This window comes from Haemaphysalis longicornis, unplaced genomic scaffold, assembly GCF_048455015.1.
Source record: "Haemaphysalis longicornis isolate Haplotype H1 unplaced genomic scaffold, Haemaphysalis longicornis Haplotype H1 scaffold_10, whole genome shotgun sequence".
NCBI lineage: Eukaryota > Metazoa > Arthropoda > Arachnida > Ixodida > Ixodidae > Haemaphysalis > Haemaphysalis longicornis.
The window spans coordinates 69,414,488-69,426,298 of NW_027526204.1; the positions used below are offsets into that span (position 1 = coordinate 69,414,488).

Sequence of the window (11,811 nt, forward strand, 5' to 3'; positions counted from 1 at the left end):
TCCATCGCTGCGGCAGATCTGCACACGAAAGGTGTTCTGGGGCCTCGCAGTACCCCTTCTTTTGAAGGAGGACAACCACGTTCAAAACGGCTTGGAGGTGGCTGCAAAATCCCTTGCCAGCAGGGCATTCACAGGAACCATCCACCACCTGGCCGACTTCATTCACGGTGGCAATCACAACGTATGGAGGCTTTGTTTTTTTTGGCTCCGGTAGCACCGCGCCTTGAGCAGGAACTTGCCATTTCTGCAAAGAATTATTGGCAACAAAAGAAAAAAATTATACACACTTCTGGGGGTGGCGACAGTGGCAGGTAATGGGCCGTCGCTACGCTTGCTTTTTGCTGGTCAGAAACAGCCCACAAGCGAGCGGCAGCGACGATAAAAGGCATTGGCAGCACTGTACTAATTTTTTCCGCTTGTTGCTGCCACCCACACTATGTTTGTTGTTCCCTTCGAGTTGCATTTTTTTCTGACGCTTGTCCCTAAAAGCGTATGGTTGTGTTAGGCTCTTATGATAGACCCCTTGCAAAAACCCTGGCAACTCTGTGCCTCCGCTCGATTATCGCCATCGCCATCGGTGGCGAGTTCGCGGGTCGGCCATTGTGAAGGAAAGACCGTCGCTAGCGTGCATGCAAGTGCAGGGGACTGTTGTACAACCTCGAGTTGCTAGAACGCTGCGTCGTCGTCGTGCCGTGATGGAACGGATTCTCTGAGTCCATACATGCGTTTATGGAGTTTGCATCTGGACTGTGAGTCACGTTAGATCATCACATCGCAGTATCGCAGGCAAATCTGGCCGCTTCCTGGCTGTGTTGCAGCTGTGCGCCGGTCGAACTTTCATCTCCGGTATTTGAATGACCATTCTTGCGCTCCAACGAAGTGGGTGAAAATGCCGACCCATTGCTGTGTTCCGGTCTGCAAGCAGTACGGATACGTTGACAAATCCGGACAAAAGGTACGTACGTACGTTTTACATGAAGCGGCCAGTTTCTCGTCCGATTGTCGCATGCGGTTGCTTCATGGCTCGAAATTACATTTTTTGTGATATTTTCTCGCGCGTTCGTATATTGGCTCGAAATTACATTTTTTGTGATATTTTCTCGCGCGTTTGTTTACATTGCGCGCGGTGTTGCTAGGGAGGCGCGAGGTTCATCCATGGCCGGTAAACCTAGCATGATGCTCCGAGCACGCATGTATTTGCTTCGCTGTCTTATTTAACCGAGCGCTCCACGGGGTACGACTTCAGCATGACTAAATGAGACTCAGATTTGGCCAGAACGTTTGCCGGCTTTCAACAAGCTTCGCTGTTGTGCGCTACTGAGGTTGAAAATTGTAAACTCTTTATTTATATTCGTGCCACCACCGTGTTGTGCCTCCCTTTGGGGGGATACTTTTACGCGAGAGTTCTCAGAGCGCCTTGCGGCGCAAAAACACAACACATCATGATAAGAGCTCTTTATTTTGAGGTGTCGTACTACAGGTTTCCGAGTGATGCGGGCCTCAAGAAAAAATGGATAGCAGCCATCAAGAGGGATGAGGGGCCACTGTTTCGTGTCTCAAAGGCGACCAAAGTGTGCTCCTCGCATTTCCTCGCGACAGACTTTTGCACAAACGTGGCTAGTGGGCATCGCCTGCTCCTGGAGTCAGCCGTGCCGTCTGTCTTCCCATTCCGTACGGCCAAGCCTCCTAGAAGAATGCCCCGCCAGCGAACTATTCCTGCACCCAAGTCGAAGAAACAAGTTCCTGCACAGTCTGACGGCCAGCCTCCCATCGACTTTGAATGTTGCAAAACAAGCACTCATGATGAGAACCAGGTTCCACTGCAAGAGGTTGTTTTAGACGACAACGAGAACCTGTCTCAGCCGCAGACTTCTGCCAGCCACTGCGAGTGCAAAAAAATAATTGCTGCGCTTGAGGCTCAGCTCGCCGCAACAACAGACAGGGAGGCAAAGCTTAGGGTGGACATAGCAAGCACTAAGCAGGCACTGGCAACGCAGGCCTTCCAGCTAAGCCAGGCACGTGCTGAACTTGCTAGTGCCCAGTCAGAGCTAGCAGATGCAAGAGAGAAGCTCAAAGCAAAGAGCCTGGAGCTCAGCATGCTTCAGGATGAGCTAGTCACTGCGCAGCAGTGCTTGCAAAAGTTGAAGGAGGCGTATGAGCCATTCGGAACTGAGAAATTCAAGCAAAGTAACGACGACATCCAGTTTTACACTGGACTGCCCGACTACGAGACTTTTGAAGAGTTGCTCGAGTTCCTGGACCCTGGCGACAACGGCGAAAATATGATACGCCATCACAACACCAGCACCACAGAGAACGAAGGTTATAGGGGCAGACCACAAAAAGTCAGCATACAGAACCAGTTTTTCATGGTCCTCGTGAAGCTCCGCCTTGGTATCTTTCACCAGCATCTCGGACATTTGTTTGACGTTTCCATGAGCACAGTGTCTCGGATCTTTTCTGTTTGGGTGGATTTCATCTACCTCTAGCTGGGAGAGCTGACCTTATGGTTGTCACGGAGAGCCATTGATGAGGCAATGCCTCGGGCTTTTGTGGAGAAGTACGCATCCACGCGCGTGTTGCTTGATGCAACAGAGATCAGGTGCGAAGTGCCATCATCATTTGTGACGCAGTCTGGCCTATACTCTCACTATAAATACACACACACGTTCAAGGGACTGGTCGGAGTGGCTCCGCATGGGTACGTTACGTTTGTTTCCGAGCTATTCACGGGATGCACATCAGACAGGGAATGTGTGATACGAAGTGGTTTTTTGGAGCGAGAGTTTGAGGAAGGGGACTCCATTATGGCAGACAAGGGCTTCCGAATTGATGACCTTTTGGAGGACATAGGTGTGAAGCTGAAAATTCCACCCTTCCTTCGAAGAGAGCAATTCACAGCCGAGGAGACTCAAGAAACCCAGGACATTGCTGCACTTCGGATACATGTGGAAAGGCGAATCCAGCGTATCAATTGCAACCACATATTTGATCGCCCTGTTCCGATGTCGTTGGCCCCGTTGGCTAATCAGATGTGGGTGATTTGTGCTACTCTCAGCAACTGGCAGTCGCCTATAATGCAAGAGTCGGAAGGCAGTTAGCTGCAGTGTGCATTCCAAATGTGCACTATGGAGTTCTGTTTATGCACTGCACAGTGGACCAGCACGCAGTAGCCATTGAGTGCCTGACTTTTGTTTGAAGTAGAAAGTTGCTTTTTCAAAGAAGTGCCACCGTGTGTGTTGGAGACACAAGTTATTATTGGCACTGACACTGCACTTGAGCTTCTATGAAGCGTACTGTCTGGCAATTGATTGATTGATTGTGGGGTTTAACGCGCCGACGCAACGTAGGCGATGAGGCGCGCCGTAGTGGAGGGCTCCGGATTAATTTTGACCACCTGGGGATCTTTAACGTGCGCCGAAATCTCGTTCACACGGGCGGTTTTGCTAGTCGCCTCCATCAGAAAAGCGGCCGCCGCGGCCGGGAATCGAACCCGCGACCTCGTGCTCAGCAGCGCAACGCCTTAGCCACTGAGCCACCGCGGCGGGTCACTGTCTGGCAAGCTGGTTGCAGCAAGGCAAAGGGAGGTGTGCTGGAATCTGTACACAGTGCAATAAAGCACCGCCACATTGTAAGTTCTTTTTGTTGATTGCACAAGGAGGCTACTTGGAGGCTAGACAACTAAACGGCAGCCTCGTGACTGCCAATCTCCAGGAACGGCAAAAGGGTGTTAAAATAAAAGTAGTTTAGCCGGTCTTTCATGGCCTCCCATTCGGCGCGGTTCAGCCGGATTCGTTCGATGAGAATGAAATCCTTTCCATAGACGACAAAGTCGCCCCAGCTTAGTGCGGACACCCCCATCTGGCCTACTATTTGCGCATAATAGGAGTTGTCTCGTTTGAGCCTTGGGCCATTTTCTGTCAGCTCGCTGCAGAAAGAGCTGCTTGCCAGCTCATCCCCCTTTTTGTCCCGAAGGGTGTACGGGCACTTAATCTCGAGCACCCCATACGACCCCTCGGCTAGGTCGAAGACGAGCCTGTCAGGCGATGCACCGAGCCAAGGAAACGTGGGGTTCACCAGCAGCTACAGGGGAGGACTGTCACGTCATGCCCCATGGTACGGAGCACCTCTTCATAGCGCTTAGCAGCCATGGGCTCGTTGGAGATGCCGTGCCTGCATACAAATACAACAGCATGTCACAGTGCTGCCCGATACAAATAGCAATAGATGGTGTACTCGCCTGCCTTAAATGTGCTTGTTCAACTAGCCTGGCAGTGCAGGGAAGTTTAGCTTGTATACAGGGTGGCTAATGCAGTGACACCGAGTAATGTAGATGACTTAATTGTCATGAGTTGCTTTGCATTTGCAGAAAATTTGGAGGAAAATATCTGCTTAGAAATACAAAGATTGTGTTCATCAGGCGCCTGTGAACAGCACAATAGCCTCCTGCCCTCCCCCATCCAACTCCACAAAGCTTCCAATAGTTTCTTACGTCAATGCGCTGTGTGTGTTCCTGCGTCTGTCAGTTTTTAGGTGCTTATCTGCATTGTTAGTGTTTGTGTGCACTTTTGTGTCTGCACATCTTTCACTCATATTTGCCCCTCTCATCTCCATATGGAGTAGCAATCCAAGCTCACTGCCAGGCTAACTTTTCCTTATCATTAAAGGCATCCCACCTCCCTCATCCAGGCACATGAATGGTTTACTGTCCCACGAAACCTACCCTGCAATTTAACACAGCAGTCATCAAAATATTACGAATGTATACTCAGCACAACAGCAATAAAGAGGATTCTTAAGCATTTTTTTTTTGTTTTTTCTAGTAGTGCTTCAAAATGTACAGCCCACAATAAATTACAAAACTTAAAATTAGAATTACTTCAAGAAACATCATACATGTCTACAGTAAAGAAAAAAACCAGTGAGAAAAAAAACCTCTTGCAGTATGTCTTTGAAGTATTTAAATATGTTGAATTCTCCACATTATCATTACAAGTGAGTTTATGCACATGATCGGAGCCACCCGTGAAAGGTCCCTGCTCGCTGTCAGTGACTGGAGGCCTTTCACAGACCACTCCCTCCGCATCAGCACAACACCAAAGTTGGAGGACGTCAGTCTCAAGCTCCGCTCTTTTGCCCACGTCGCGCTGTCGGACTGTTGCCGCGTGTCACGCTCCAGGGCCAGCGATGCCTGCCGCGATGTCTCCACCTTCTGCAGTGTGTTGAGAAAAAGTAAAAACAGTCAAAAGCGGTAACTAACCTCTGTGTGCTGAGGTTCACCAATAAAGACAAGATGAGCACAATTGAATGCAAGCCATTTCAGATTTTCTTTAGTATAGACTAGTGTGTGAAACCGACCAGAACCACCTACACTGGTTGATTAACACGTGTCCATCACTTCGAGTTGTTGATCAATTCGCTCTTGCGCTGCAATTGGCTAGCCTCCTGGTTAGCGCAGTGGTCCACGGTTCGAATCCTGGACCAGGACGAATTTTTCTTCCAAGTGAGAAGTTTCTGAGAAAGCTGTATAGCTTTCCTTTGTAGCCGTATGGCTGCACTGAGGTGGATGTCAAACTTTCCTTCGTAGTGTGTGAAACCTAAATAACATGCTGTGGCAGACAAAATGCCAGCAAATATAAAGCACAGGAGTTGCATCGTTTTAGACATGGCAACAGAAGTGAGCGAGTGCCCACGTGGAAACAACTCGGTGGGTCTCGGCATGTGTGCCAGGAAGTACGTTGGCATACCTCAAGGATTCTGCTGCCTCCTTGGTGGGAAGCTGGTAGCCATGGCAGCGCGTCCTTGAAAAGGTCTGCCGCAGGCACCAGCTGGGTGTACGGCACAGACACTGGCCCAATGCCCGACAACTGGGCACTGAAACCATGCGGCAGCAGTGCCTGCTGGTAGGCAAGCGGGGACGCTGCTGGGGCCGGTCCGTACTTTGTCTCCTTGCTCGGTCCTCCTGGTGTCAGCAGCAGGCCCCGAGCAAAGGTATTGTTCGGGTTCCGTGCGAGCATCCTGTGGCACAGCCGCTCCTTGGCAGCTGCTTGCTGCTCCGCAGTCCGTGGACGTGCCCTGCGCTCCGTCGGCCGGGCGAGTTTCGGGACGCTCAGACCGCCTTCCCGTACGCTCCGCCAGTCAATGCCCTGGATGGAGCTGCCCCTGATGGCACTGCCACGGGGCGCCCTCCACTGCTGCGGCAAGTCAGTGCATGTCATGTGTTGGGGTGCTTCTTGGAAGCCTTTGGACTGCAGGAGGGCAACAGTCCGCAGCATACTCATCAGGTGGTTGCAGGCAACCTCTCCTGCAGGGCATTCACAGCTCCCATCAGCCACTTCTCCGTGCTGGCCAACTGCGGCTATCACGCTGTATGGTGGGGCCGTCTTTCTCTTGCTCCGGTGGCACTGTGCCCGAACGAACACAAGTCCACGGCTGAAAAGAAGTGTTCACAATGTGAGGAGTTCTCTTAACTTATGTTACAAATGAAACAACCGATACAAACCCAGAAGCTGCAACATGCACCCCTAACCATACATTGCTTGTTAATGGAGGTATGTTATAAGGCCGCACTACCTAAACAGCATCTTTTTTTTTTCTCGCTCGAACGGTCGGTTTCTTTTCATTTGCTCAACCCCCTCTGCCTCAAAATCCTTAAGGCCCGTTCACACTTGCGACGAAATTTGTCACGGCGACAAAAATTGGCCCGAACCAAACGACAAAAAACGATCGCCGCGCGTCAAAGCGACAGAATGCCCGTCGCTTTCGTAGCAAGTGTGAACGACCCTTATTTCCCTGCTTCACAGGCGCGATCCCCCGCTACTGACCAAGTGTCGACGTAGCACATGAAAGGCCGCAGTTATGACGGTTCTAGAGCTGTGCTTTCGCGCTGAAGCACAGCGTTTCCTCGCCTCGTATAAGGGCTGGCGCATGCGAAACGGAAGACTCGAAAAGCGTTTTGTCACAGATCAGCTAGAAGCGGGAGGCAACTGTTCCAAGTTCCGCCCGGCTCTCCTGCCCGTGTAGTCGCGTACTGAGGTTCGACGACGAAAGCACGCCCCAGGATTAACCTCCCCGCTTGCACGGAAGCGCAAGTAACTCTCGCAATGTTTCCTTCAGTCTATCGGCTGCTCACGGTCTACGAATGCTTCAGTTGTCACTCTGTGAACACGACGAGAAAAAAAAACAATGCGGCCTGACGGTTGACCATTCTTATTCGCGATGCTGCTAAGAATCTTTCACGTTCACTTGTGCTGCGGCAGCTGAACAGTTGCAAAGGCGAAGGAAAATATTCCCCCGCATTTCCCCGAGGGGGAGAATGTGAAAGTGCGAATGCACGGTTGTCGGCCCGCTTGCGGCGCTTGCGCTCGGCCCCCGCAGCCCACCGCCTCGCCGCCTTCTCTTCCATCTCTTCCATCGGGTTTGTAGTATCACGTGTACACCACGCAGTTATCAAGCCGCTATAACGCCGCTGAGTCGCCAACGCACGCCGCTGACGACGTAGTTTGAATTCGTTAAAGATATAAGGCGCGTCTAACACTGATATCACCGTCGCGTCCGTGGCTTGGTCGGTAGAGCGTCGCGCTGCGGCCGCAAAGTCCTCGGATCGAAACCTGGCGCCGGATGCTGTTTCTTTTTCAAATATAGAGGAGCACTGCGGACGCCGACGCCGCCGCCGACGCCGGCGGTGGATGGTTTGGGGTCGCTTATAGAAGTGCATTCGCACTTAAAACAATCTCACAAGAACCTGCCATGCTACCTCACGAAGAGCGAGCGGGCGAGAGACTTTCCTTCACAATGGCGGTGGCACACAGTGTTGCCAGCGGCGCACAGGGTTGACGCCTTTTTGAAAGGGGTCTATAGCATAGAAGAGTCACCCAACAAGATTTGTGTTACCTGGGTGCAAGGTCTAGTTCCATCCCTCATTGCATTGCAGCAGGGAGTGCCATACATTTAACTGCTGGACAAAGTCTAGTACCATAAGCCGCACTATGTACCTATGAATTTTTCTAGAAAAAAATATTCAAAGTAAATAGATACACAGGCAATTCTGCGGCAAGTGGAGTCTACTACTTCCTGTAAGAGTGAGCAGCAGCACGTAAAAGCACGGGCTTCCGTCACTGGAGTATCGCCCCTACCAGTCGCGGCACGCAGCATATTGATTGCACCATAAGCCGGGGTGATCAACCCCAAATCACGATTCTCCGGTGGCTCAACTACATTTGCCAAACAGTGCTCATTTGAGAGAATAAGCGCAAAAAACAAGACACGTGGAAAGGAACACACAGGACGGCGCGCTACTAGCAACTGGCGCTAGTAGATTCTAGTTGAAAGTTGCCAGTAGCGCGCTATAGCGCTCCACCAGTTGCTAGAAGCGCGCCGTCCTCTGTGTTCCTTCCTACGTGTCGACTTCGCACTTATACCCGGAATGTATCACCAACTCGCCCAACTTTCAACCGTGTTTAAGCTCATTTGTGATCTGCTAAACAGCGGCGGGTGCCGGAGTGCTACGCCAAAGCGAACAGAGCAACCGCCTGTCTTCGCTTACTTCGTTCTCACCCGTAAATATCAACATGTAGAACACACTGTAAAATCAGGCTAAGGCTGCGATGCGTAATAAAAAGGCGACGAGATAGCGGAACCAAAATGTTTTCAGAATGCACGTACGCGCAACTGAATAAGACCCATAGTTCGACGGCGCGTACACAATACATTGCTTGTCGTAACTGTCTTAACGCTTGTAATCAGGCCCGAAACGTTACTCACATTTCATTGTCGTAGTTGGCACATACTGTCGACGCCACGACGTAGCTTTCTGTGACCAACTTGTAGCTGCGTCCAGCGCTCTTCTGTGTGCCCGAGACCGACACCTTGCGACTGAGGTCGGTAGGTGACAGGGGCGGCAGGCGAGTCAAATCGCCCGTCCATCCCGTCGCGGGGACGCTCATGACGAGGCACAAGATTTCCAATTGATAAAAAATCACGTTATAATGCCAGGATTAATATGCTTGACGTTCGCTGACAGAAAGATACCGCTACGACTGCTAAAAGGCTGACCGTAACATGGCGACTTCTATCCCAGAAACCCTTGCAAACCGAAACTGACGAAAAGCCCGTCGCCAGAGGGAGCATTTATGAAAGGCTCTCGGGTGCGTTGGGTGTGATGTTGGCCCTGCTGCTACCGCTCAGCCTTGCAGCCCAGTTTCACCGCCTCGCGCGGGATTTTTGAGTTCCCGGTATGGCTTGTGGGCTTACTGGGTCTGGCTACGGGACAACAAACGACCCCGGCTAGCCTCGTTAGAGACGTTGAGCGACGATGTCAGCTCGACGCCCGGAAATGACCCATCCAAAATGCCCCAGAGAGGTACGCGGCGTCCACAAGGGAGACGCCGCGACGGGTTCGACTCACCGACACAGGCGACGACAGGCTCCAAAGGGCCAGGACGAACCAAGGGGGTTTATTGGCCCAGTTGTACAGTGCATAATAACGCCAAGGCCGGGTTAAGAACTACACTGTACCGACGCGCGTCCGATCGGGGCCAAACAGCGCCCGACCGGCCGGCGCGGCGGGGAGGAGACGAGCCGGCCGGGGGCATGGAGCGCCCCGGTATCCGACTCCCTTCTCCTGGACGTGGGCGGCGAGGGGGCGATACGATCCGCGACCCCTCGCGTTCCCTATACTCTATCCTCCATCTCCTGCCCGAGTCCCTGGAGTCAGGGAGACATCCAGAGAGCTCGCGAGAGAGCCGACCGAGACCCGAGAGCAGAGAGTCCTGAGAGAGAGAGAGAGGCCCGCGAAACGGGCGCGTCCGGTTTTAAGGCGCTGAGGAGAGGAGGCAGGTTCCCGGGCGAGGAGGAGCGACAGCGGCGGCGGGACAGTCGGTGCCCGCCGGCGCGTCGGCCCGCGAGGTTGACGTCACGTGCGCGGGAAAGCGCGCTCGTTCGAACATCGCGCTCGCGGGAGGAGGAAAGGGGATCAAGCGGATCCCCACATCCCCCCCTCCTCAAGACCGAGCCCGGTCTGAAGGACCGGCTCGACAACTGCAGGCACAGCACATACCCTACGAGCTTACAACGGGTCCCCAGCCCAAGAAGTCCGCGAATGTCCGCACGTTCGAGTCCACGCCGACACACACACGCCCACACTTCGAAGACACGCCGTTCCAAAGTTCGACACGACGCCAGAGTGGTCGGCACGAACAGGGGCCGCCTAAGTGACTCGCCAGGACACCAGGGAGCAGGCCCAAGACCGCCAGGCCGCGGGGCAGCTCACGCCGGCCGCTCGAGCAACAGGCTCGAGGGTTGAAGCCGCCAGGCGTGGCTCGACCAGCTGCAGTAGGAGAGGGCCACCGGAGGTGGAAGGTAGCCGCAGCTGGAGGGTGCCGTACCGGCTGAAGGTCCCGAAGAAGCACCCAGGGCGCGCTCGTCGAAGGCGCCAAGGAGGGGAGCCGCGGCGAGCGACGCCGCACGAGGCATCGTGAGGGAGTGCCCCGAGAAGGCGCCGGAGCGCCCGAGTTGCTTGGGTGTGCCATGGCCCTGGCGAGTGGCGACGTTGAAGCCGCTGGTCGATGCAGGATGGCGTGTGGCAAGGGCGGTGTGTGGTGCGGCAACTGAAGACTGAAGAAAACCGGGCTGGGGACCGAGCCAAGGAACAGTGCTGCAAAAAGGGAGACGAAAGGCGAAACCCAAAACTACCTGCCGGGAACAGCGATAGGGGCGTGCAAAGGCTCGGGCCGAAAAAGCGGCCGTAACGCCGGTGCCGCGCGAAACTGGGGAGAGCTAAGGTAGCCGGCATTCCCCGTTTCGCTTCGTCGGCGGCCATCCTCCCCCCCTTCCAAAGCGTCGCTACCGGCGACGAAGGCATGGAGGGAAGAATACTGGAACGAAGGGCGTGAGGCCCGCGTCGTTCCCTAGGCCGCCGATTGAGAGGCGTGCCCTTCCCCCGCGGAGTATCTCCGACATCCGCCACGAGAGAGGGTCCGCCTGGCGTGTCACGTGGGCATATTGGGCCAGTTGGTGGGCCCGTCGCCTGACGTGACGCGCTTCCGCCCGCCACTGAGGAGAGGGGGCAAACTCGCTGCCCAGCCGGGCGTCGCGAAGCAACGTCTCCGTGGCTGCGGCGTTGGCGCTCGCTGGCGCTCGGTAGGGTTGGACATGGGGCGAAAACGTCGCCCCGCGCCAACGCTCCGCTCGGACGTGAGGACGCATGATCAGACCCGCGGAAAAAGCCAAACGGGTGAATATCGCGGTCCTTTGTCCTCATCGCGCATGCCTAGTGCTTCCGCAGGGCGAAAATGTCGCCCATCAGCGAAGCAAACAGCGGCAGCCCGAAAGGAACCGACGACTACGGCTACCGGGGTGGAGTCCCCAAGTGTACGCCGCATTTTGCCGTGGTTGCACCTCTCGATTGGGTGCATGAAGTGGGATAACTTGCGTGATCCGGACTTCGCGCTGTGGCATGCGCGGCACGAGCGAGAAGAGAAAAGCCTCCTCGCTGTGTGCGCGGCCGGACTATTTCGCAGAGTGACTCAACTTCGTAAAAGTTTTACGGTCGCTCGCTTATCCGGCCTGTCGCGAGTCGGGGAAGCCCAACGCGGCCTCCCTAGACTGCGGCAAATCGTCACCCTAGATGCGCCTCTCGGGGCATTGTCGGGTGAGATTTTATCGGCAGAACTCCCATCCGCTCCTTGCAAGCACGGGTCCGAGGCAAAAAATAAAAAACGCGCTTGCAGCAGCCTGGCTGCATAGCGCACGGGACCTACCGCAACACGAGCGGTCATCAGCCTCCGGCGACAGCGTCGCCCGCTCCATCTC

The 11,811-nt window shown here is 54.2% G+C and overlaps 1 protein-coding gene across 1 annotated transcript; it reads right to left on the reverse strand.

Moving 5' to 3' along the window:
- Positions 1 to 6,137: 6,137 nt before the first annotated feature.
- Positions 6,138 to 9,107, reverse strand: LOC144158698 (uncharacterized; the record flags this gene model as incomplete). Its single annotated transcript, XM_077689754.1, has 2 exons — positions 8,764 to 9,107; positions 6,138 to 6,432 (listed from the first exon to the last, which is right to left on the reverse strand). Coding segments are annotated over exons 1-2 (477 nt in total), but the record flags the coding sequence as incomplete, so codon positions are not given.
- Between the last annotated feature and the right edge of the window lie 2,704 nt (positions 9,108 to 11,811).